Source organism: Neopsephotus bourkii, unplaced genomic scaffold (assembly GCF_033783945.1).
Source record: "Neopsephotus bourkii isolate Nb327-2 ecotype Australia unplaced genomic scaffold, CSIRO-AGI_Nbou_v1 NB_357, whole genome shotgun sequence".
NCBI lineage: Eukaryota > Metazoa > Chordata > Aves > Psittaciformes > Psittacidae > Neopsephotus > Neopsephotus bourkii.
The window spans coordinates 506,888-533,857 of record NW_026900863.1 but is presented as its reverse complement, the minus strand read 5'-3'; the positions used below and the strand labels follow the sequence as shown (position 1 = coordinate 533,857).

At 45.2% G+C, this 26,970-nt stretch overlaps 1 protein-coding gene and 1 long non-coding RNA gene across 2 annotated transcripts; one reads left to right on the top strand and one right to left on the bottom strand.

The window, feature by feature from the left end:
- The first annotated feature begins 7,537 nt into the window (after nt 1–7,537).
- Nucleotides 7,538–21,146, top strand: GABRP (gamma-aminobutyric acid type A receptor subunit pi). Its single transcript, XM_061348404.1, has 9 exons — nt 7,538–8,109; nt 9,480–9,577; nt 11,926–11,993; nt 14,019–14,236; nt 15,125–15,207; nt 17,155–17,292; nt 18,507–18,659; nt 19,171–19,364; nt 19,938–21,146. Exons 1-9 carry the CDS (start codon nt 8,054–8,056, stop codon nt 20,238–20,240), a joined length of 1,311 nt encoding a protein of 436 aa, XP_061204388.1. The 5' UTR covers nt 7,538–8,053; the 3' UTR covers nt 20,241–21,146.
- Nucleotides 12,486–26,650, bottom strand: LOC133209676 (uncharacterized). Its single transcript, XR_009724731.1, has 4 exons — nt 26,399–26,650; nt 15,262–15,771; nt 13,601–13,735; nt 12,486–12,607 (listed from the first exon to the last, which is right to left on the bottom strand). It is a non-coding gene; the product is annotated as an uncharacterized LOC133209676 (long non-coding RNA).
- Nucleotides 26,651–26,970: the final 320 nt, after the last annotated feature.

Here is a 26,970-nt window from a genome sequence, read left to right as displayed (position 1 = left end):
AAATGGGCACTCAGAGCCAGCCCAGCCAGCACTGCAGCAGTTAACCCTGTGCCCCAAAGTGCTGCCACTGCTTTGAAAGTGATACAAAGACAGGTGAAGTGTTCATACAAATCCGCTGTGGGTGATTTCACTCGCTCTGGGGATGAGGTTTTATTTATTCCCTGTATAAATTATTCCTTTTGATGCAACAGATAAAAGCATTTATCTACTAAAAACTGAATTCTGCCAGAACTCAAGTGCTGGTACTTTGTGTCTGTGGCTTTATTGCGGATATTGAGTATTTATTTAGGAAAAATGAATGCTGGTGCAGAGGGACCCACAGCTGCCATGACTTTGACTGCGCTGCCTGCAAGAGCAAAATGAATGTGTTGGGGAGAAGTGGGCCGTGGAGGCATTCAGGTCATTACATGGCTGGTTTTCCCCTAAAACGTACTGCGGTGGGGAATGTTTCACTGCCCAACAGACATTCAGACTAATCTGTGTGTGAGATGAATGATTACGTCTGCGCCGTGCTCCTTGGGGCCCCATCTGATCCTTTTCCTCACAGGCTCATTTGTCAGCGGGCTGTCAAGCCCTCAGCTAGTGCTCCTGGCAGCTCCATCCATCCTCTCTCAGCGTGCCGAGGGCTGGGACTGGCACACCACAGCACCCAGCTGCGGGGAGGAGACAGATGCTTAGCGAGAATGAAGACAAAACCAGGTGATGCTCCTCGGGGAGGCCAGCATGTCCCTCCTGCTCTTGTCCTGCAGGGGAGGGGCAGGCCAAGCAGCAATTGCTCCTCTCAATCACACTGATTTCTTACCAGCCCCACGAGCCCACCAGCAACGTCCGTTGCAGGAGACGGTACCGAAACAACAGTGGAGACTGACCAGCACAGTGCGATGGGGAAACTGGTTCCCTTTGTCATGGCCATGAGAGAGGAAAGCAATGCAGAACCACGCAGAGCATATGCAGGCTGCTGCTTTCACATGTACCTGGCACCTGTGGATTTTGTGACCCTGTGTCTGAGGTAGCCTTTTGGTATATGGACCCTGCCCTTGGTCTGGTGATAATCAGATGTCCAGTGTATTTCTTCTGTGTATTCCTCTATCTTTATGCTCCTCTAAGTCTAAACGACTCACTCATTCGTTCCAAAATCTGCTCACATAAGAATCCTTCCATAATAATTGCCTTTCATTTTCCCTCTCCTCCTCTAGCATGGCCAGAACTGGGCAGAGCACTCAGGAAGCTCCTCACTCAGTAAAACCACTTTTGCTTTATTTACCATCAATGTAACAGGTACCTACAGTCATTATCCTCCTCTTTGCAGGTACAGTTTAGAAGGTACTCGGGGTACACCATGCTAGGACAAATGTCTTCACTGGAAGGACTGTCAGGCACTGAACAGGCTGCCCAGGGCAGTGGTGCAGTCACCATCCCTGGAGGTATCTGAAAGACATATAGAAGTGTCACTGAAGGACATGGTTTAGTGGCAGACTTGGCAGTGCTGGGTTAACAGTTGGACCCAATGATCTTAAGGAGCTTTTCCAGCCTTTTCTATCCTGTGATTCTATTGTTTTGAGTCCTGCAAGGGAGTTAATCTTGCTCATGCTTGTCTCAGGTGATAGGAACAAGAATAATTATGTCTCACATCAAATACCTGCACATACACAATGGAGGAGCCTCGGCAAGCGGAGCTGCCAAGGTGGGAGGGACCATATATATATATAGGGTGAACTCAGAGAGAGCAGCACTGCTGGGCTCATGCCGGTCTGCCTGTGAGGGGACGGAAGGTGAGCCTGTGGCACCCACACCTGGATCCCTGCCTGCAGCGAGGGGCAGGTTTGCTGAGTTACTGAAAGCTGGAGTAAGTGCCCAACGTGACCGAGCAGGGAGCTGTGAACTCAGCCGTCCGCCACCACAGGACACGACAACTGCAGGCAAGTTCAGGCTGGAGCTGGACCCCAGGTATCTGGTGCAGCAGAGAAAGATCTCCTGAGCACGTTTCTGTTAAAATCGTAATTGTGTGTGAATTTTATGTGCATTGTATTTGCTCAAACACAGTAAATGAGCTGACTGAAGAGAAGCCAAACTTAACCTTTTAGGGAAAGAATTTATTTCACGTAAGTAAACCTCATAAACCTTCATTTTGGTGTAATTTAAGACTTCCTTTGTGTTTTTTAAGACCTGGGGCCTGTGAGCTGCAGGCAGCTGCAGGCTATGTTAGGTGGGCAGAAGTGAGCATAAGGTGCTTTTCCATAAGCAGCTTGAAGAATGAGAGTTTATGTTGTGGGAAACATAAATGCATTACTGAGGCACGGATTTAACATTCTTACATAAGCACTGACTCTAAATTTACCTAAACCTTCTTGTATCTTAGAGTTACTTCTGACTTGGACTGGAATCAGTAAGGTGGGAAATGGGCCTGCAGTTTTTCAGGTGTCATATCAGTAACAGGCCTGCTTCCCTTCCCTCATACTAAGAGAATGGTGCTGTATAAAGCCTTTGCATACAGATGTTTGTGTTACTCATGGTAGCAGCGCATGTGAGATGAGGAGTAGGCTCTGTGTTTGTTGCCTGGTGCTGGAACTCTCTCTGGGTGGCTGCCAGTGGCCTGGGGGTGCAGGAGCTCATCCCTGTCCCCCACAGTGGAGCCGGTCCCCCTGCAGTGCTGGGGGTCAGGGGGCACTGAACACAGTGAGGGCAGCCTCCAGCGAGCATGTGCTGGAGTCCCCTCAGCCACGGCCGCTGCTTCTGGAACCTAGAGGTCATTTTTCCATGTGATGTAAGGCAGTGACATGCATGGAAAGGATCTGGTTTTCACCAGGAGCAGTTGACAGGTGGATGCAGTTGAAGGATTTCTGCAAGTACCATGAAGTCCCCTGTTCAAGTGTCGGTGACTCCTGATACCCACCCAGGGAAACTGAAAAAGCCAAAGAGCACAGAAAGCCATTGGGTCTGTGGGTGAGCATCACACCCCACCATGGCCAGCATGCGCCTCGTGGGGCCTGGCCTCTGCAACGCACCTCTTGCTCTTGCAGGGAAAACCGGGCCAGGAATGACCTTCCAGGCTTGGTCACGTTATTAAACAAGGTGGTTGAATCGAGATTTTATCAAACAGGGAAACCAGCAGCACATAAAAAGTTTCTGTTCCAACCAAAACAGAAACATTCTGGGGTTTTGACAGAATACAAAACCATGAAAGACTTGAGCAAACATGAGACATTCAATCCAAAATTACGTTGTCTTCTCTTATTTAACACACTTGAGACCTTTTCTCAATCCCTTGTTTTAGTCAGAAAGTACTATAAGCAGGAGAAGAGATTTTTGAGGCTAAACCATGAGAAACTATTAACTGCAGTGTTACCAACCCCCTGGTGCCAGGTTCTCCCACTCCTTTCTCCTCCATCACCCTCTAACATCTCTTTTTGTGGTGGCCAGCCCAGGAGCGAGCTCCTGTGCCTGCTGACATGTGACAGGATCCCACGGGCTCTTTGGTTCTCTAATAACTGGGTCCATTCTGCGTAAATTCAGTGCCAAATAACTGAGAGTGGCTTGCACAAAAATGTTTCCCTGTTGTTAACTCCATTTTCTTCCTTTTAGTTACTTCAGATTTTCTCCTGGCGTGCCAAACAAGATTTAAACCATTCAGCAATTAGAATGATAGCAATTAAATGTCTTGGCATTTTCTTCAGGCAAGAACAAGCTTTAAAGTATATATATATATATGTTATTTAAAGTTGAGGGAATTGAGAGGCAAATCATTTTAGATCAACTGAACATGGAAGCCTTTAATGGTTTGTTTGCTCAGTAAGTTCAAATTGGAACAACTGTCATAATAAATCACTGAATACCTGACTCTCACAGATCTGTCATGCCCTGACCCTGTCCTTACAACAACCCCTATCCACACATCCCCACAGCACTCATCATTCATTGCTCACAGTTCAGGCTGGGTGGGGGAAAAAGAAATGTTAAAAAGGAAAGACAGATTTTACCTGCCTTAAATCACTGCAGACCTCTTCCAAATAAACAAATGTGTTGACCTTGAAGTGACATTTTGGCAAAGCCAGCGAAGTCTGGTCCTGGGTGTATGATGGTTTCTGCCTCTCATTGTTTTGTAATTGTATTTGGCAACTATTGCTTTCATCTTAGTGGCCAAAGAAAGCTCAGCACAGCCTCAAGGTGGTTGTGGTGCTGGTGTAGTGATGCTTCCTCCTGGAAAGTTGTTCCACAGCAGTGAATACAGGGAGCAAAAGGGGAAGTCTCTGCCTCTGCTCTCTCTGTAGCCCATTCCTATATGCTGGTTGTGTAGACACTGCGCAACACAACTGGGCCTGGGTGGAGGAAAGGTTGGGAAACTGCTTCCAGGGCTGTGCTGCTCCAGCCGCAGAGCCAAGCCAGGGTAAAGCCAATCCCCATCTCACCGTGTCTGAGATGAAAATAAGCATCCTCATCCCTTGTGATGTCCATCAAACCTCATCCTGGGAATCAGAGCCCTTGTGAAAACACCCCTGTGAAATGGCTGCTGGAGTTCTGGGATACAGAACTACCTGTGCGTAGTCCAGGCAGGCTGGTGTTTCCATGCCGGGATCTGTGCTAGGACCAGGCATGTGGGACAAGGGCTGAGCCACCCCTGCCCACAGCGCAGGCAGCCTTGGGGGGCTTCCTGCAGAGCTTTCAGGGGAAATGATGCATTCTGCCCGAGTTCATCACGGAAATCTTCACTTTGTGTAGTGAGTAAAGGCAGCACCTAAACTGGCAAATGAAATGCAAACTGGTTGTGTTTTGGCATGTATTCTGTTTCTCTCTCTTCCCTGGCCGGGTTTCATTCTGAGATGCAGGCGTGTCTGTGTTGCATGTTCTGCAGTCGTAGCAATTTGGCTCCAGTTAAATTTGACATGGTGAATTATTATTGTACTCTTAGTAAACAGGTTGGTTGGTTGGGTTTTGTGGGTGGCTTGTTAGATCTTCCGAAATGCTCGCATTGTCATCAGCACGCAGAAAACTGGAGCATATGCTAATCCTCTGTTCTGTGCCATGAGACACAGATGATGCTTCCAGATGGGAAGTGGGAGGTAAGGCAGGACTGCAGTGGTTCTGCTGTGTCCCTCCCAGTAGTTAATGCTCAGGGGAAGGAGTGTGTCACTCTGGGTTACACAGGCACCACTCCAGGCCCCATCAGTGACAGTGTACAACTCTCCTACCCTATACCCTGTAACCTGTAAACAGAACTGAAGCTGTCAGGGATTTTTCCACCCTTTGTGTTTTCACTCTTACCACCCTTTCAGAGACAGAGGAATAAAGCAGAAGTAAGGAAGCACAGAGTGAGCTGTAGCAGGAGACACACTGCTATTGGTTGGTGTAAAGAAACATGATTTCATTAAATCCTATGGAAGTGGACACAGGCTTCCACAGAGAACTCTAGTTGGAGCTGTTTTATCATAACACCTGGATCTTTGTATAATGCTCACTTTCAGCAGGGAGAGCACAGAGCTGAGCCAGGGAGCCATTGTATCCTCTTGGTTTTCATTCTCTCTGTGTCTACATAATGGATGATTTTTATGTAACTTTGTCACTTTGGATGCAGTCTCTCCCCTAGCTGTACTAGCTGCCTTCATGACCCCTGCTGTGCTGGCGTTGTCTGCACCGTGCTTCCGTGACCACAGCAAATGTCCAGATTGAACAGTGCTTAAGGTTCTTATTTTGTTTCTATGAAAGTAAACTAAAATCTGGATGGAGAAACATAAACACACAATCTTGTAACCATTTCTTCCCAGTGTGCTGTATAACAGAACTGGTCGAAACTCCTGCACTCTAAAAGCAGAACTGAACTGTATTAACTGACATGCTGCATAGTAAAGGGATGCTCTGGATACACTCAGCTCTGCGCACTGATACTCCCTTTTCTTGCCCATGAGTGCTTTGGTATGCCTTGTTTCTAGCTCTCTTGGGTACTTACAGATCCCCCTGTCACTGTTTCAGTCTCTGATGTATTTATTATCTTCACAGCCATCCTCTGAAGGAGGAAAACGAGATTTTCCTTCTTTCGCTAAGAATTAGCAGAGTTGCAGAGAAACGGAGGCTGTGCAGCTCACTGTCTGTGGCAGCAGCTCTGCATTTACCTGCATTGGTTTCTTCCAGCTGTCTTCACTAGGTAATGGTAGCACATGCTGCAGTGTGCTTTTCTCTTCAGCTACCTGACAAGGCAACAGGGTCCCAGGAGGGCTTTTTACTTCTCAAGGTCTCCATCCACAAGTCAGAATAAACAGAATTTGGCTCCTTTTATTTTTTCAAAAGAAGGGCTTAGTAACTAGGATCAGGTAGAATGAAACTCATGCACCACAATTCTAGCGACCCCAGTCCCTGTGCGAACCAGGGGTTCCTCAGCTGTTCATGAATCCTCAGACTTGAACTAAATGCCAATTTATAAACTCATCTTTTCTCCCTCTAAGTTATGCTTTAAACTACCTGGACTAATCCTTCTTCTTTCCCATCAGAGCTGTGGTCTGACATTGCTGTGGCAAGTAGATGATCCCCTCTCTATCCCTGCATGATCACATTATAGTGAGGAACACACGGCACTGGAAACATCTGAACATCGTATTCACAGGGAGGACTAGAAGTGCAAAGCCTTGTTAGGAATTCAGATGTTGGACACATGTTAGAGTGTATCTGGTTTTGAACAACAGCCTTTCTCCAGTGGGATTCCCTGAATTTGTGACGCTTGAATGTTCAGATGTTTTTAGTGGCTCCGTATGGTCAAAGATGTTCTCCTGGCCTGAAGCCCTGCTGCCCCATGGCATGGCACCAGAACCATACAACTAGTGGAGAAGGCAGAGTGTCCTCTGGACTGCAGTGAGCTGCCAAGAAGAAATTAACCTGAGCAGAACATTCCTGCTTTTGGGGTTGCTGTGGAACAACCAGGTTTGAAGTTGAGGTCCTAACCACTGCGTGTGATGGAGAAGGCTCTGAATCTGACGCTGAGATCTTACTCTCAGTGGTGCCAAGGTACAGGGACTAAAGATTTGCATGGTCATTCCCAATTTGTAACAGCATAAAAAAGAAAAAGACTCATTCATATCCATCCAAGGATGATGTTGCGTTGCCTGTATTTGCAGGAAAGCTCTGACACACAGGGTACGCTTCCAACAGTGTAGTAGGGCAGGGCAGGCAGTACTGTGTGTGCAGCTCAAACTAACAATGGCTGAGTAACCATCTCCCCTTGGCTGCTATGGCAGTGTCATACTCACCATCCCATCCCGTGGCAACACACACTGGCAGTGTGGCAGAAGGCTGTCTGGATGCTCAGGAAAAGGGATGCATCTGATGCAGCATTCCAGGCAGGGAGCTGCACTGCAGAGTAGTGCACAGCAAAGAGCTGCTGCCATGGTGCCTGCCCCATGGACAGCATAAGCCCCTGGAGTCTTCGGCCAGAAGCCAAGATTTGGTTCCACTCCCAGAAAAGTCAACGAAACCCATTTTAAGTGGAATGATTTCATCCCGTTCTGCATGCCGAGTGCCTTGCCAACGTCACTGTTCATAGTGTGGCTTGGTTTATCCCAGGTACAAGCTAATGGGATGCACAGCTGCAGCATTTATGTGCAGATTTGTGAAGCCCTGCACTAAAAGATGCTGGATCTGTCATACATGGGCAGGATCCCACTTGGCTTTAGAGTCTAATGGCCTCTGGGAACTATCTGAACCCTTTTCTCTTTAACAAGTCCCTTCCCACTCTCAACATCAGCTAACCACCATCCCGTGCAGAAAGAAGAAAAGCTGCCACAAAATGGCAGCTAAAATGTGGTGGCTGTGTCAGTGGCTCCAGGCCTGGAGTTGTCACTAGTGTCTTTCATGTGGAAAGTATTAAGGGAGCAGTAACACAGGCTAGAAGAAAGGGCAGGAGCCACTGTGTCGGGAATGTCAAACATCACACAGCACATGGTGCTGGCTCTGAAGGGCTTTTTTTCCCTGTGCCCTTCCCTTAAAACAATTTTCCTTAAATCACTAAACTTTGCCTTTCCTTTCAGCTTCATAGGGAAGCCCATCAAATACAGAAATAACCTCTGGAGATATGTTCTGCAGTTATTTCTGCTTCTTCAGTCTGTGTCTTTTCCTTCCAACCCAAAGGTAAGCGGGGTGTTTGTTTTGTTTTACAGGGAACAGCTGAATTATAGCTCATACAAATAATGTGGGTCAAAAGCAAAGTATGGTTCCAATTAGCCAACCCATCCAGAGAAAGCTGAGTGCTGTAATGGATGTGGCGTAGAAGAGAGCAACCTGCATAGGCCCCCAGAACACAACAGGCACATTAACGGTGCAACCCCCATTTCCTGTTCAGGACCACAGCAGCTTGCAGTTTGGGCTGGAAGTGTCTCCCACAGGGCTCCCAGCCGTGTTACTGCCACCCATGGAACAGTAAGTCCTAAATTCTGCAATGGTTTATGTTTATACTGTGCACAAACCGATTCAGTTCTGCTGTAAGGGCCTTTTCGGTCTAAAACTCACAGCAAAGCTCCCAGGACTAATAACCTAAGTTGAAATGGAACAGAAGACACAAATCATCAAAGCTGTGAATAACTGCACAGCTGAGTTCTTACTCACAGCCCCATGGTGCTGAGGTGCTGGGGAGAGGCACAGACACTGCCTTCCACCTCCTTCGGCCCTTCACAAAGCAGCAGCAAACTCTTAACCACTCATTTTCACCAAGTGAGCACATGCCCACACAGGGACACTGCAGCAGAGAACTTACCTTTTGCAGTGCCCCCTAATCCTGGAGCTGCCTGTGTGATGGTACAGATCCATCAACCTCCTAATGCCAGGTAACAGCACCATTGTCCATCCACACAACATGAATTTTGACAGTGTCAGTGAGAGCTGAGCCCTCTGTGTGCCCAGCAGCTGCGGTGGTTCAGCCCTTCAGCTCACAAAGCTTTGCTGGTGTCTGTGAAGTTTTCTGTGCTCTACCTTTCTCCTTCTGGTGTACCAAGGTTTTACTCCTGAGAGTAGCTGCAGGGACCCTGCCAGACACTAACATGAGGATGAAAGCTTCTTTAGGGGACTAGTGATGAGGGAGGAGGAGCTGTTGGTCTGTAACTTTTGTCTCAGGTTCTCATAAGCAGGCAGGAAAAAGAAATGGATTTTCCTTACACAGACTGCATGAGGGGAGGGAGAGATTGTGGGTTATTATTAAGACCTGTTATATATAGACCTTGCTTGATTTGTCTGGTTGTTAAGAACATCCTTAAGCTACCATGTGTACAAACCTGTACCTATCAGCTGAGGAAATCTGCCATTTTCCACCTCTTCAGAATGCCGCTTTTCAGCCAAGGCAAGCAATGAGCACAAGTGCTTGTGGTTTCAGTGATCGACTTCCTTTTAATGAACATTGTATGCAGTTTGTTGGGCTGCTGGAGCACAAGCTGGTAACACAGCTGCAGCTGCACACCAGATGTGCCTGGCACACCCAGCCACATATAACTGCGTATTTGTGTCCCCAGGAGGTGCTCCCTGGGCCAGGTGTCCGACACAGCATCCCTCCCTGGATTTGAGAACCTCACCACGGGATACAACAAGTACCTCCGGCCCTACTTTGGTGGTACGTTGGCGCTGTGCATTTGACCATTTGAAGAACAGTCTGTAAGGCTTGTGTGGAGGGGAGAGTGTGCTTTCAGCTTTCTTTAGGATGCCCCAGTTTAAAAGATCATGTTTCTTTTAAGCCAGCCAGTAGCCAGGGATGCCCTCCTCTCTGTGCATCCACTGATGTGCTGAAGAAATTGTGCATGCATGTGTGGGACATGAGAATGTGCCCATATATGAGGTGAAGAACAGGGAATTGATAACCCTCTACACTTCTGTGAAAGACCTGACAAGTAGCTTAATTCAGCTCTAACTGTATATGCTTTTGTTTAGAGTCTGGCCCTTGTGATTTTCCTCTTTATTTTGATTCATGTGTATCTAGTGGATATACTTAGCGAATGTGGATTGTGGCAATAGAGGAGTAAAGCAATTCTCCTTGCCAGAAATACTGATTCTTGACACATGATTTTACTTCACACTGAGACACAAAGTAAACCTGCTGTAAACCCTCATAAAACTGTAGGGAGCACCTGAAGGAGGGTCGGCTATATATAATAACCTGAGGCTATTCCACTTTGGGTGTCAGGTCTCCCACTTTCCAGGCAAATGCTGTTGGAGTTTCTCAGAATGATGCTCGGCACCTGACAAGTATTGATTAAAGTTTAAAAAACAGTTACGATTATTTTTTACTGAATTTTACTTTTTTGCCAGAACCCATTATTGTAATTCTACTCAATAAAAAACTTCCCCATGTGCTTTCACCAAGACTTGGATGTTTTCCATTGTACATCCTGCAGACTGGCAGGCTGTAGACTTCTGCTACTGGCAGCTTTGAGCTTCTTCCTTTTTCCAAATGGGGACAATACAGAATTTACCATCTTGTTTTGCCTAGAACGTCTGATCACATGCAGGATGGAAAAGCTCCTCCAGATCCTGTCACATCACTATACAGGTGCTTCTGAACTGCATAACAGAGGTTAACTGCATCTACACCAGCCTACACCTACCAGTACTATAAATGCTAAACAGTAGTCAGGACTCTGGTTTGACCTCCTCCAGAGACCCTGGGTCCTCATAGATATACCCTGGTCATTAATTTGAGTGGGCTTCAAGTGTAAATATCTAAATATCTGAAAACAAGGCCAGGTTGGACACAGGGGCTTGGCGCAAGCTGCTCTAGTGGAAGGTGCCCCTGTCCGTGGCAGGGGGCTGGAACTGGATGAGCTTTAAGGTCCCTTCCAACACAAACCATTCGTTGACTCTCTTAAGATGGAAGACATGAATGACAGCTCCTTTAAAAAAATACACATCATCTGGAAATGAAATTACATTTTGGATTTTTGAATAGTTTAATTACAAACTAAAAATAAATTAAAAAACCCCACAAACAAAACCCCCACAAAACTACCTGGAAACAGATTTAGACATTGTGTCCTTTGGACTTTCCTAAATGCTATTCAGATTGTGAAAAGGAGTTTCAGCACGTCCCACGAGGGGGGGCCTTGCCGCGGTGTCACCTCGGCAGCGAGGGATGTCTTAGAAAGCGCCATTCCTGCTCAGCGCCCCGACTTCACCCGGGATTAGACAAACCAGGCAGAGACCAAGGGAAAGGCTTTGGCCTGCTGCTCTGACCGCCGCGCCGGGCACAGACCGGTTGTTCTGCGGCAGGACCCGGAGAGCTCTGCCCAGCGCCGGCAATTCCTGGGCAGGAGCTGCCCTCCTGTGGTGGGTTTTACCGGTTGGCGATGGAACTTGGAACTAGCGGGGCCCGGGTTGAGCGCCGAAAATCTGCTTTTAAATAGACCCGTTAATACAGTAACTACAAAGAGACAGAGGCTGCTGCATTTCTGGGCTTTAACCCAGTGCATGGCCTCGGGAATCACTGACTTTCTCTGCCTGTTTGTGTTCCCTCTCTGAGAAACAGGGCTGTGATCAATGCGTGGTTGGGGGCCCTTCCAGAGCCCTGTATGACAAACAGTACAGCTGACCGTGCTTGCCGCTGTGCGGGTTTTGTGGCTGGGTGACAAGGGACGGGCTGGCCCTGGCTGACTGCCCTGTGGCTAATGCTTATCTAAAGTGGCCTTTCAGTGCTCTGGAACTGCTGCTCTTCCCAGCTGGTGCTCGTGGGTATTTGTTCTCTGCTCCCATCACCAAACACAGGACTCCAACTCCCCAACAGTGACAACTTCATTTTGGATCACAGTGTCATTTGTGAGTCTAATGCTTTGGAGCTGTGCCTCTAAGGGCTTCTGCAAGTGTTAGGGATAGCATGTGACGCTGGAGGGGTGCCATGCTCCACACAACCCTGGGTGGTTTCATTGTGCCTTGAACTCTTCTCTCTGCTTTAGCTTTTCTTTCCCTCCACAGGAGAACCTGTTCAAGTTGCAGTGAGTCTGGACATTGCAAGTATTTCCAGTATATCTGAGAGCGACATGGTAAGTGAAAGAAATCTTAATTCTGTATCATGTAAGAGCAGTATCTGCCTGAGAAACTTGTCATATATTCCTGTGTGTTCAGCCCAGAAACTGTCACATTCAAGCTGCTTTGCTTTTCTGTGTCTGTTGACCACTTTCAGAAGTGTGATGAGGACACAGCTCATTTATGACTGCAGACTGCAAAGATAACAAAGTAATGTGGGCTTCTAAGTAAATATAGATGGCTCCAAAGGTCCTACTGGGCAAAACCTCAGTGCATCCTGGAAACTGGGCCACTTGGAAACTGCAGAAGTCATTCCTGTGTGACATTTCTTGTCCTTTTCCTGTGTGTAGGAGCCCTCTGGGCAGGGTAGGCCTCTGTTGGATGTGCTGCTGCTGACTGAAGACACAAACAGGGTTTCTTCTCAGGGAGGAGAAATGAGGTTTTGAGCTGTGATACAGGCTGAGCTCAAAGGTCTCGTGATCCCAAGGGGAAAAAACCACACGGTTTCCAATATACAGAAAACATCTTCCCAGCAGTGCTGAGTGTGGTTCCCTCCACTTCTGGTAACAGCTGGATTTCAGACACTGACTGCTGAAAACGCCTGTTTTGGGTTCACCAAAACTATGGGCAACTTGGGTAAATGCAGTAGTTTCACATAAAGGTTCAATCAGGAACAATGTCAACACTTAATGCCAGCACTTTCATGAACACTACTGGCTTGTTCCTTATCCTCTCCCCCAACAAATTAAACAAGTTCACTAAATAAAATATTGTTCATTTTGGGGATGGGGGGAACCAACAGAATCATTATTCACATATCTCTAACCTGAGTAAAGGGCCTTGTAAAATAGCTCCTTTTATGGAGCTTTTGTTCTCAACGGTCCATTTAAATTGCTCTGGCTGCATGGAAAGCACTACAGAAGCTTACTCTGTGTCTCAATAAAAGCTGGAAAATCAACCAAGAGTCTTCACTTGAGTCACTGTTAGAATTCACTGAACTGACAGCCGTAACAGTGCATTATTTGACATGGTTTTTCCTCTGTCACAGGCAGTAAAGTTTTAAAAGTTGCAAGAGCTAAAGCTGATACCAGGTATTTATTTAGACCTTTTCTCTTACAGCATTTTACAAATTAAAGGTCAAATTAAACAGGACAGCTTCATCCTCCACAGACTGGCAGCATTATCTGTGGTGAAACATAGTGACTTCACACTGTTAACACTATCGCCAGCATCAGTCTGCCTGTGACAAGATGCTTGGAAAATAAAAGGCATTACTGGCTGCATTTACTTTGTCTACAAGGAAGGAAGTGAAATAGGGCACCAATGCCATGGGTCTGTCCAGCAGCTCAGTAACTAATTCTCTTCAGAGCCAAGTACTGTGATTACTCTTTTATGACGGGGCACTGTAAAAATGCTCCAGTCACTGCATGTAGGTTTTGGCAGGCTGACCTCAAGTTAATCCTAATGCCCTTAGATACAAAACTCCATTAGATACAAAACTCCATTAGATACAAAACTCCATCCTTAGATACAAAAACTCTTAAAAAAGATGCTACAAATTTGGGGGGTTTATTTGTTTGGGTTTGTTAAGACCTCAGTGAAATAACACATTGGATTTGCTTACCATTTGTTCTCCAAAGTGCTGATGTCTTTCATGATCACGTTTATAGTACATGAGTAATCTTCCAGCTCTAGACAACAAGTGGTTATTAATGTCAATGACTTGCTGAATGTGTGCACTGCCCATCTATTCTCTTACCTGCAAAATGGACACCAAAGTATCGGTGACAATAACAGCTCATTAGAAAAAGTATACGAGTATAATCTTTCGGCCTCAAACTCTACACCTTAGAGTGTAAGTATGTGAGAAATATGATACAGGAAATAAAACTACGATGAAAACCCATCAATCAGATTTACTGCATGCATTTGAAGCTGAGGTTGGACAGGTTAAATTTGTGCTCTGCCACTTGTCACACACAGAGGCGCCATGCAGGTGGCTGGACATGCATCCTCACAGCTTTTCCTCTCTGTAATCCCAGGATTACACAGCTACCATCTATCTGCGGCAGCGCTGGACAGACCCCCGCTTGGTCTTTCACGGCAACAAGAGCTTCACGTTGGATGCTCGGCTAGCGGAGTTGCTCTGGGTACCAGACACCTACATTGTGGAGTCCAAAAAGTCCTTCCTGCACGATGTCACCGTGGGGAACCGCCTCATAAGATTGTTCTCTAATGGCACTATCTTGTATGCCTTAAGGTAAAGCCACCTTTGCTTTGCTGCTGCTGCTGGGTCAGGATTTATTTCTAGAATTACACTGGACAGGAGCAGATACCCGCTATCTCCGGTAATGAGCCTGGGATCAACAAGCCAACTGTGACAATACTCTTCTGATCTGTTACCCCCTCTTTGGGCCACCTGGAAATGCCAGTCAAGGCTCAGGATTCCCCACCATGGTACATGTTGTGTCCTGAGAACAGCGCCTGCTCACAAAGCTCGCATGTTGAGGTGTTACCATAAAGAAGTCCAGTCAAATCAGATGGAGGCAGGACAGGAATGGAGAGAGGGTATCATAACAGTGACTGTTTAACAGGCAATGGGAAACTCTTTACCCAGTGCATGTAGCCATGATTTCTCCTTTTTAGCAAAAAGTGTACTTGTAAAAATACTGCAGAGCTGTGTTCTGTAATTGTGTTAGGAAATCATGCAGTGTTATCTCTTCTCAGCTCATGGTAACTGTGTCCCAGTTACCTTAACTGCAAAGTAAAACTCATTTACAATCCACATTCGAGCAAGCCAGAGTATGCGTGCAGTCATTTACTGTGCCTCAGGTGACAAGTGGTGACTTATTATGAGATGCAAACTGTAGCACTGGAAAACATGTAAATCTACACCAAATCTCCCACCACAGGAAAGCAAAATTCCTCCTTTGGTTACATTTTCAGCAGTGGGCTGCAGAGAACACATCATCCTGTGGAGGGTTCTCCTGGACTATACCAATCCACTCATTACATAGGTCAAAATTATCTAAATGACAGAGCATTTAAAACCAGAGCAGAGTCTTTGTGGTCTAGATTGCTATAAAAAACAGAGCTATTTCATTACATGGTTTTATTGCAACTTTCAGAGTTCCTTCTTTTCCTACAGGATCACTACAACCGTTGCTTGTAACATGGACCTGTCAAAATATCCCATGGACACACAGACCTGCAGACTGCAGCTAGAAAGCTGTAAGTATAACATTCTAGAAAAATCATCCATTTATTCATATGTAACTATGCAACTTGATTATATGGATTGATCCCAGTGGCTTTCTGGAGTAGACTCTTATTCCTGCAAATATTCATGCCCAAAAGAAAACAACTTTGCTTCATCGTTCTTCATCTGTGGTGTAATCCAGAGTTCAGAGGATTCCTGTTACTGCAAGTTACATAAAAAGATATTAAAGTGTAGATAGTTCAATTCTGTTCAACAGAAAGGATGAAGTAACAACAGATCATCTGCCAAATTTGGTCCCTTTTGCCCAAACAGCTTCTTCAAAACTAACTGGCGAGGTAAGTGCACGGGACAGAGTACAGCAAGGACCTATCTTTGCCTCTCCCAAACCTTCACTGCAACAACACAGTGTGAAGGGTGGCTCTTACCAGAACATGAGTTGAACAAACTCTTCAATGTATGAACAGATACTAAGGCAAACCCAACATCATGGTACGTGCTTCTCCCTGAAGCCTGCCTGCTGCAGCAACACAGGTGATGGGACCCTGGTCAACACAAGGAGTCTCAGCCTTGGAAGCCTTAAAAAGAAAAACAAAGGATTAATTAGTGAGTTCTGCTCTCCATTTAATTAAAAGTTCATTCTCAGGAAAGCTTGCTGGGAAGGGCTCCAGGACAACCTGGGACACTCCAGGGCTTGTAGCCAGGATCTCAGCAAGAGTAGTGCTGCTTTTCCATATCTGTACAGCTCCAGAACAAGCAAGCAACCATCTCCCACTTCATGTCACAAAAAGAAACATCAAAAATCTCAATAGTAAAAAGACCAGATTTTAACTTCTGGGTCTGCAGCATGAAGCACCTAGGGAAGCACATATTACTTTCACATTAAAATCCTATTAGTTCACCATAGTTAACTTTATTACAAAGAATAGTTCCTGAAATAACTATTGGCCTCTTCTGCTAAAGCACTGGGCCTGTTTGAAAAGTGATTGGGTCCTGCGTCATGCTCAGTTGTGGTATAATTCCAATGAAATTACATGCACAATGCCCACTGGAGATTTCATTAGGATAAGTGCCCAGAAATAATGCTATTTAAATACACACCAGATGAATTAACAACGATCTATCATTTATTATAAAATTTTCCTGAGTAACCACAATGTATAAAACTGCTTAGAAACTTCCCAAAGTCACACGCTGAGGATTCTACACTGGGATTCATACCCTGGACACCTAATTTAGGAGTTCATCACAGTCAAGCTCTGGTAATTTTATCAAATAAGAAAACACAATTAGATAAAAACAGAGCTGCAACTGCATCTTATTCCTTCTACCAGGCCAAAGAGGTTATTATCAGAATCCGAGTGTCCCTGCTCATCTTCTCAAAGCAGAGCACTTAATAAAATAATCCAATTGGCGAGATCCTAAATGAAGTGATATTTTTGAAGTGAATGGCAGGCTGGTGACTCCATACAAGCTTTATTGCCCAGTCCAACCTGAGGTCACGTAATGCCGTCACTTACATTCCTGGAGACGATTATTTAGCTGGCATATAATGGAGTTTACTGATAACTGCTTCAGTTGTTGATCTCGTGTGTCCCTCCATTTTGAGGCAGGAATTCAGCCTTACCTAAATGTCAGATGCATTTATTTGCCTTCTGTAACTTACAGCTTTTGGGGATAGGAGGAATGGTTTGTAGAAAAGCTGCCTTTATGAAGAAGTTTCTTGGACAGCGCATACCCAGGCATTGAGCCTGGTTCAGAACCACACAGCAGCCTCAGCTCCAAGCTCTTGACTACCTGAAATTACCTCTTCTGGTATTTTTAAGCATTTGAATAGATAATTCAGTGAAATGTGCCCCTGCCAGTTTGTAAGGGGCTCAGGGGGATCTGTATCCTCTTTTTTTTTACCACTGGGTTTCCTGGCTAAACCACAGCAATTTGGGTCTCTATGTTCTCCTTAGGGGGATATGATGAAAACGATGTCATCTTCACGTGGCTGAGAGGAAACGATTCTGTCCACGGCATAGAAAAGTTGCGTCTCTCTCAGTACACAGTGGAACGTTACTATACCCTCGTCTCAAAGACCCAGCAGGAAACAGGTATATCAGTGAAAGAGAAAGGCAAGAAAAGCTCTCAGGTATTTCTCCTCATAGCTTCCTTCCCTTCTCTGGGCCTGAATGTGTGAAGTCTTTAGCAAATCTTAATCTCACAAAAAGAGATGGACAGAAACATGCTGAAATCCAATTAGTTGCAATCAGGATGTTGTGTAAGATGGAAGTCCATGGAAAGATGGAGATTCTGATACATTATATTCATTTGATAGATTTGGAATTACCTTCTTTTATCTCCACGTCTTTCCTTATCCACCCAAAAAAACTGTCCCCTCCTACCAGGTGTGCAGAGATCCATGTTCACAGTAACTGGGAGTAAAACTAACTTTTAAAATATACTTTTGCTTGTAAATTACAATTCTGTCCTGATAGAATAAGATCCCTTGGTACATTAGAATTCAATGTCTTTTTCATTATCAGTGTAAATTCTCTTCTCTCCAATCACAACCACTATGAATAGGGATTGGACTTCCTCAGAATGACCAGGTTCTAAACATAAGTGTTTTGTTGTTTACTGTAGTGTACACAGCCCACAGACAACACAGGGTTTGTTTCTACATTTCAAAGGGAACTATTGTTTCAACAGCAGAAATATCTCCTGAAAATACCAGTAATCCAGCTGAAAAATGGAGTTTAAAGAAGTCACTGATTATTTTTTTTTGAGCACAAAAAGACATGGGTATCAAAGATAACAAGTAATGCATGTAGGGGTCTAATTCCGTCTGATGATAAAGTATTGGATGCTATTGGATATAAGCCAGAGCCTTCTGGAATGGAGATAAAAATCTTGTGCTATTTCTCAGCCACCAGATAAGACTGAACTTTGCAATGTCCCCTCACAGTGGAGAAAATGTGTTGTGCTAAGAGCAGATGAAAACATCATCCATTCTCTCCTCTGAGTTAAGACACTGGTACAAAATGTTTCCACTGTGGATTAAGTTCAGGAGCCCCTCTGCAAGCCACACATTATTTTAGATGTCTCTTGCCAAACAATGCTGTGTGGATGTGTCCCTTTGTCTAGGGTATATTAGATAAGTAAGACCTCTGAGGCAAGAAGTCAAGCTGTGAAAGAAATGCATCTCCCCTGATTTCAGTGCAGCTCTGCTGATGTACATCAGCTGAAGGCTGGTGCTGGGCTGTTGCAGCATCTGTCCAAGTGTCCTTGGGACCTCATGTTCAGAGTTTCTTCCTTTCATGAACAGGCAGCTACCCACGACTGATCCTGCAATTTGAGCTGAGGAGAAACGTCCTTTACTTCATTTTGGAGACCTATGTGCCCTCTACTCTGCTCGTCATGTTGTCCTGGGTCTCTTTTTGGATCACATTAGATTCAGTGCCTGCAAGGACTTGCATTGGTGAGTTACTGCCCAAGGAAGGGAAGGGGAGCCTCTCAGGGCTGGGTAGATGATTGTTTTCTTGAGCTCTTTTCCCAGTGATAAATGGTCTGCTCACTCTCTCCTTTACTTGCGGTAGAGCTGGGTAAGCAGTATGGAGGATGTGCTGTGGCCAGCACATCTGCCCACCTGCAGAGCTGAGTATGGTTGAGGCTCCCAGCAGATGCACAGCAGAAAGCAGAGCATGCATTATTTGGGATGTGCTTTGGGCAGGGAGGTTTTGGGTTTTTTTAACTGAAAGCAAGAAAAATAAGAGCCAAATGCACATTGGAGCCAAGGTGTCAAAGGCAGGAAGAGGCTGAGTGGAGCTAGTAGCTAGCACTACAAAAGTTTTTAAACTGATGGATGATTTGGATTTGGTAAGTGATGTGCTCTATCTTGCAAACAGTAGAGAGTGACAACATTTGAAGAAGGATAGGCCAAGTCTTTTCCAAAGTGACTCCAAAAGATCTCTCCTTTTCTGCTTTCCAAGGAGTAACAACAGTGCTTTCCATGACAACCCTGATGATTGGGTCACGAAGTTCACTTTCAAAAACCAACTGTTTCATTAAGGCCATTGATGTTTACCTTGGCATCTGCTTCACCTTCATCTTTGGTGCCCTTGTGGAATATGCAGTGGCTCACTACAGCTCATCACAAAAGTGTTCAGCTAAAACATCTCAAGAGGTAAAGCTTGATCTACCTTAAATAAGCCCAGTTATCTTGGATCTTTCTAAGATTAGTCGTCCATTAACCCTTCTTCCTCCCTTCCCAGAAGACAGTACCCAACATCAGTCCCACAGTGTTCTGGGGGCAGGGGTATGAGAATGAATTGTTCAAAGTGCTCTGCTTCATCGTGAGTAATATTGGCTATAGTCCAGTGGTCAAGGGTCCAAATCCTCTCAGAGGAAAAAGAGGTTTCCCACCTTGATGCTGAGCTCCCCAGCCATTAAGTTACTGCACAGACATGAAGAGATGGATGTCTTGTAGGAGATGGATGTTGGGGTGCCTAGTGACATAGAGTGAGACTTGTTCAGAGATCTCAAAAATACCTCTAGAAATACCATGCTGGAAACAAAGGCATCTCTGAGACTTCAGACACTCCTAAAAATAGGCTGCAGCTGAAAGGCACGTCTGAATGTTGGGATGAACACATATGAAGCTGTGGGTTTATCTTTATGCTTATGGTCTCCTTTTTGATTAAAGCACTTTTCTGCAGAAGGCAAGCCCTAAAACTAACTGCATACTCTTGCTTCCTAGGGGCCTTCAAATGAACTCACTAAAGACATGGAAGAGGTCAATATTGCTAACATCCTCACCAGCTACAGACGGAAAATCAGCTTTACAAGCATTGAGATTCCCAGTGATAATGTTAACTGCAATGAGTTCACCATGAAAACTCATGAGAAAATCAAACGTGTCTTGAGAAACAAAATGCACAGGATTATTGGTTATTTCACAATTCAGAACCCCAGCAATGTTGACCACTACTCCAAATTGCTTTTCCCTTTGTTCTTCATGCTGGCCAATGTGTTTTATTGGGCTTACTACCTATATTTTTAGTAGAAATTAGTTGCTTCGTTCTTCTAGTTCAGTAGGAGAGGAATCTTGCCAGGTATCTAAGCTGGCATCTACCCTCAGTGAATCCAATGTGCACAAACTGCTGTGTTGTGCTTCCTGAGGTACAGAAGAGTATGAGCTATGCAAGGTGCAAAGCCTTGGTGCTTCAGCATTAGCAATGTTGACACTGGACAACTACTTGTTCAGCTGAGTGGCTGTATTGGGCTCTTCTGCTCATACCTGCACTTCATTCCAGCATCCAGCCTCCCACCTGGCCAAAGATGGGTGTGTAGGACTGCACAAGGCAGGCCACAGAACACTATAGGTGGCAAAATTATCTTCATGTACTCTGAGGGAGGAGGGAACCTTGTAGTTTAGCTCTCCAAGAGGATGTAGGGTTATAGCTGTTATTCTTTGTTTGCCAGAGATAACAGAGCAACTGTGATTGCAGTCTCAATAGCTCCTCTGTCAAGAGGACCGAAAGCAGCAGCAGTGTGCCCTGCACAGGCTCTGTGCACTGTGCTTCCTTGTCCTGGGGTAATGTAGTGCCAGATCAGGGGTTTGGTGCTGCTGGCATCGGCGCGATGGTGTACCTCACTGCTTTCAACACCTGTTTGACTCATTGAGGTGACCCTCACTTGCTGAAGTTATCCATTTCTGAGACACAGAGGGTGGTTTTGTTTGTAGAGCTGCATTTTTTCAGAGATTCAGGAACACAAAATAGAAGCAGCAAGACTGTTCTGTAACACATCTCTTGTACTGTTGTGGTGCAGTTGAACAGATTCTACCACAAATCCTTGTGTCTTCCTTGCAAATTCCTTCTCATTCTGCAGAGTGCCTCCTTCAGCTTCCAATGCCAGAAGCAGGTCTTGTTCCTTGCCAGCCATATGCAAGAGTGGCCAATATGTCATCCCCTCCATGTGGCTGTGCAGCTGTGGCAGGTCAGCAGTGGGGCTGACTGGTGTGGGGCTGACCTACAATGATCTAAATCAGCCTTTCACTCACTATTTTAGGCTGAAACAGTGTCAGGCTTCTGCAGAAATCCAGCTGGGCTCTGGAAACTGCTGGTCAGGTTTGGTTATCCTCCAGTTAGCAGGACTTAGAGCTTTGTTTTAAAAATAAGTATGGGGCATGCACACATATTTGAAAACCAAATGCCATTTAAGGCTACTGGGAGTCTTTATTTCCCAGCTTTAAAATGGACATTTTATGGCAGATTTCCCCCTCTTCCCCTCCTTTTGGTCTATGCAACCTTCATAACTTTGAGGGTGAATTCCTGCAGTCTATAAGGCAAACCTGCCATTGCCTGTAGTAGCCACCATTCAGCAGGAGTTCTGACTGAGCAGGTAGCTTCTATTACAGTATCATGCACACAGTTGTTTGCTTAGGGTAAGAGTCTCTTACTAGAGGTTCCTACAGAAGGTGGGCAAAGCACATGAAACTATGGATTTTTTGCTTTAATAACTTTTTATCGAACCACTTCTCCACGCTCTATTGTGACGGATCTAAACCACATATTCATAAATCACAGCTTTTACAAAGAGCAGCACAAGAAGTCAAAGGGGAGCAGACTGACAATGGCAAGTGAATAAACACAAACTCCAATAATGAAACATTGTCTTGTATGTACTGGCATTTAAAGTCCATCCCATAAAATGTAATCAAGTGAATGTTTGTGATATGAACACAAACCCCTAGACAGATTCTCTATTAAAAACAAACAAAAAAAATCATTACCTCTTTCTGTATCAATTTCTTTCTTTAAAACCCAACTAAAATGTCCTAATGTGTTCTACACCAGCTGCCAAATACTGTTAACAAAAGGAATTTCTTTGTATGTTATAGCAGACTGCCACTCTCAAGGTTTGCTTTCATTAGATGCTGCTTCCCTTACAACTTTCTGCTCTGAAGTTGCTCAGGACATAAGTTATACCTCTGTGCAGCAAGATGATTTTTATTGACCCAGTCTAGCAAACAGGATGTTGTCTTGAAAAGTGTCAGCTCTGAATGTTCTCATTTCTTGCTGATTTTGGTTACTTCAAGAAGGAAGGAGGGGAGGGACAGAAGGTAGTAGGAGAAAGAGGGGTTTTTTTGGAATGCTTTGTGAGAATATTCTTAAGGAGCTGCTGGCTTGACCAAGGGAAACATCTTACTTGAGAAACTCTCAAGAGCTAGAAAATATGGACATCACTTACACAGGGGAAGTTTAGATTGGATATAAGAAAGAAGTTCTTTCCTGTTAGGGTGGTGAGGCACTGGAATGGGTTGCCCAGGGAAGTTGTGAATGCTCCATCCCTGGCAGTGTTCAAGGCCAGGTTGGATGAAGCCTTGGGTGATATGGTTTAGTGTGAGGTGTCCCTGCCCATGGCAAGGGGTTGGAACTGGATGATCTTAAGGTCCTTTCCAACCCTAACTATTAAATGTTTCTATGATTTGATCCTACATGCAATTTTCTCTCACTGATGGACTTCAGTACACCTCACACGTGACCATCTCCCTGTATAGTCCTGCTGCAACACAAGATATTAACTTCAACATCAGTTGGGATGCACACAAACTGGTGCTGAGGCCAATTCAGTGGTCAAACTGATGCTCAGTAAAGACTAGATATAGAGAGTAAGAGACAAAGGAAGTCACCTAGGCTCTGCCCTACTGCAGGTGCATCAGGCATGGCAGGGGAGGCAAAATTAACGTTTACTAATATATCCTAGAGTGAAGCAAGTCAGCTGCACTGATGTCCTGGAGCAGCCTGGGGTTGTTACTGGTGTTGCTGTCATCCCATCTGGGATGCAGGAGGAGGGCAGTGACAGATGAGCGTTGTAAGCCCAGATGTGTTATTCAGAGCAAGGAGGATGATGCACTGCACAATCTCAAGTCTTTCTCATCTTAGGTGCTGTCTAACACAAGCTAGAAACAGCACTGAATTCAAGAGTAGACTTTCATATCCCCGTAGGCGTAGAGTGCAGAACAGTTTCCACGTCGCTGGTGTGCAAAGACAAGCCCTAATACGTTGGCAGATACGAACTGAAAATAAGCCTTTCCCACAAAGGACCAGTACGTAACACAAACTGCAAGTGAGAACAAAGTCACAGGCAAGCACAGCACACAGCTCTGCTGCTTAAGGGCTAAGCCTTGCACAGGCTCTACAGGGAACAGGAAGGGTTCCGAGTAGCAGCCCAATCTCTGAAAGAGCCGCCAGGCTGATGGCTCCTGAGGTGGGAGCTCTTTTGCCTGCCACTGACATCTGCCCTATAGCTCTGAGGAACTTGGCACCACAAATCTGGGTGAGCCGCAGGACAGAGCTACCCCAGTGTTTACTATTCCACCATGGCCCCAGTTTGTGCTCCTGGCAAAATGTGAACGTGCGGAGGAAAAGACTGACTTGCTTTTTGAGCAAATTCTGTTTTAGCGATGATCTCGTCTGCTGTAACCTTGCCTTATGCATACTTCCTAAACGTGCACCTTCTGGAATCTTTGTCTCTTGTTAAGAATGTTTGCACTTTAAGGCTTTGTGGACAAATGCTTGTGAATGTGTTAGCATAGGAAAGCAGAATGGCTAGTGAGCCAGGCAACAGGAGTAACTTGAGGAGCTCTCAAGAGATGCAAATGCTTTTATCTGGTGCAACCCAGAGGAATACAAAGTCTCGTAACATGCTGCAGAGTCACCCTATCTAGCACTGGGACCAAAAGCAGTCTAGCAACAGCAGCATGAAACATTCTGGGGATTCATTTAATCCAGTTTAAAGTATAAAGGCGCTGCACTACAGAGGAGAGTTAAAATAGGATAACATAGCTTATTTGCAGCCCTCCTCTAGAGCTAATACACATACGCCTAAGACCGTAGCAGTGAGTGACAGAGAAATACCACCTTTTAGTACATCCCCAAATCCCCCTGCTTCTTTCAATCCTCCCCTCCCCACTTCTTGTTTTTCCTCTAACTCTTCTTGCACTCACTTCAGGCCAGCAGCTAGTCCTGCTGCAGCATCCACCAGCGTGAGCTGGGAGAGGGTGAGTTTTCATTTTCAGGATGATGAAGGGTTCAGCCTGGGGGTTTCAGAACATGTGGTTTACATTACGATTTCCAAGAGGTATTTGTACATGCAAACACTACCATCTGCTGTAAGGAATACTTTGCATTTTTTAAAAGATTAATTCCATTGCAAACCTAGTGCTTGAATTGGTAGCAGACCCCACTCTCATTTGCTTACTGTGTTTAGTGTCAGAATGCACAGCCAGACAGCAAGCCATGCCCTCAAGAGGGAAGACTGTTTAGTGCTTACAATTGGCACAGGGTTTCTCCAAATTCTCATTTAAAATAACTTTTCTCCTCATTAATGAATAAAAGCTGTTTTAAATTACAGCCTGTTGTTACATTTGGGATCAGACAATGGGCCTCTTGCTGACCTGAGGTGAGTGTTAAGTGTAATGAATAATTTGATGCATTTTCTTTCTTTATTCCTCCCCTTTTGAGATCTGTCTCAAACAGACTGCAGTTCTCCTCAAAATTTCTGTGGTTTGAAACTCTTTTTAATTGTGCTTTGCTCACAGCAATTCATCAGGAGGACTCGATACTGAACTGAAAGCTGCTTTGGGTGGGCACGAAAATCTGTGCTATGTCTTACTTTCTTCATCAGATTAGTGCAGGTACCTATGACTGCAAACAAGAAAGCTGTATTTGGGAGCTAACAACCTGGGTGATCATCCCTGCTAGTAAGCTAACTGAATGGAAGAGTTAAGAACTGTGAACTAAGAAAAGGAAGAAATCACCTGATTTTGTTTTTCCCAGTGTGTTGTAGGGGTTTTACTTTCAGCCATGCTGCAGAGTTCGGCCATTTACCCAAATCTCTACCAGCAGAGGGATTTGGACAGAAATGGCCTGTTTCAGTTTCAATAGTTTTCCAGTTCCACCAATTTACCAAGCATCTAGATTTTTATCAGTCTGGTACTCTATTATGTTTTATTGGATTGAGACCCCCAAAAACCAAATCCTTAAACTCCAGAGAACACGGAATTAAAGTTCCACAGGTAAGGTCTGACCATGCAGATGACTCTCACCATTGCTGTCAGACCAAGTCCCCCCAGCAGTCCAGAGCTTTTATTTTATCCGGTTTGAGACATATGCCCACCCGCAGTGCCTTGTTTTCCTTGTTTCTCCCAAAGGAGAGAGTAAGTTTTGGCTTTATAGCATCAGTTCAGATTTTCCCAGAGATGTCTTGGCATTTCCTCTCCCTGCAGTCCACAACTTTGTGCCCTGAAGCACAAAGACAAATAGGTTTGCCTTTGCAGTGTGCTGTATGTGGTACAGGAGAGCAGCATGAGAGCAGTATCATTTTCATTCTATTGATAGAATAAGAGCAATCCACTCCTGCCCCATCAATGGACACCATTGACATAGTATTTTCTATAAGGGGAGGTAGTCACTTCATAGAAAGCCTCTTTAAGGCAGATTTAGATTCATGTCAGTTGTCATGAAACAAAATGACAAATGTAAGAAATTCAAGACAGCTTGTGCTGTCTTTTAGACATGTCTTTTGGACAAGTAGGTCAGCAATTAATGCAAAACCGTTATGACTTTCAGTTTATGCGAGATGTTTGTGGTTTGTAGCAGCTGGAATAGGTTGAGACTTCCAAGAGTGTCAGCTTGGACAGGAAAACAATCTGCAGCACACCCCATTGGACAGGGATGAAGACATCTGCCCTGCCAGCTCAAGCATGAAGCTAAAAGAACAGGCTGAAATCCTGAGCCCACTGAAGTTAATGGGCCATTGATTTAAATGGACTCAGGCTTTTACTTCTTAACTCATGCTCATGCACAGTTTTCATTTGTATTCCCTCGCTTCATGCTGTTTCTAGGTACCGTGCCCTTCCTTAGGAACAACCACGTAAAGCTAAGAGCTATCACAGATGAACTGTGACTCCAGAAACAGCAAGAGAGTGAAGGGGCCAGGACTAGCACTGCGCTTCTAGAAACTGGCAAATGGAACCCAGAGACCTGACCCCAAAAGCGTAAGCATTAACAAAAGGTAGGAGTAGCAAACATCCCTAGAAAAGCCTCATCTTCCCAAGGGCAAAGTGTGGTCTTCGACATTTGTGACAGAAAACCACTGATAGTTCTGTTTGTTTCCTTTTTAACCTCCGAGTATTTAGAAGAATGATCATACCTGGAGATTGCTCTTCCTGACCAGAATTATAAGCCTGAAAGCCCAGAGGTGTCAATCTGCAGGATTCTTTGTGGTTGTCCTGTTAGCCCAAAGTCCTGAGAGCAGCAGGGAATCTAACAGCAAGTGCTCCCAGCCCTTCTTTCAGTGGTAAGTGCTGCCCTCCAAGCTTGCCTCAAGCCTTGCCTTCTGTCCTTGCTCACTCTGAAGCTTCCTGCCGTCCCCTCTCTAAACTTCTACATTCTACGGCTGCACAACTCAGTGGTCCAAGCCAGCAAAGCCTCCCCTGCCCACACACAACCTCCATGTCCCCTTCACTGGGCAGCACAGTGCACCTCTTCAAGCTTTCTGGTCACATATGAACATAAATGTTTGTCAGAAGTGTTCAATTTTGCAACAATTCCAACTGAAGCACAGGGTGGGGAGAAAGATTCCTGCTCTCTTCTGCAGCTGCTCGGCTGGGTCGCTTTTTTCTGACCACCACTGTCCAGACACTAGGCTTTTTGCAAGACTTGGTTGGAAGCTGTATTAGCAGGGCTCACAGCCTGAACCTGTTTCTGCTGCAGATCTATTTC

Excerpts from the sequence above, each read along its gene's own strand:
- GABRP (XM_061348404.1), top strand. The coding sequence starts at position 8,054 with ATGTTCTGCAGTTATTTCTGCTTCTTCAGTCTGTGTCTTTTCCTTCCA. Across the intron at positions 8,110-9,479 it reads CTTTTCCTTCCAACCCAAAG|GAGGTGCTCCCTGGGCCAGG; the intron begins GTAAGCGGGGTG and ends TTGTGTCCCCAG. Across the intron at positions 19,365-19,937 it reads CAGCTAAAACATCTCAAGAG|GGGCCTTCAAATGAACTCAC; the intron begins GTAAAGCTTGAT and ends CTTGCTTCCTAG.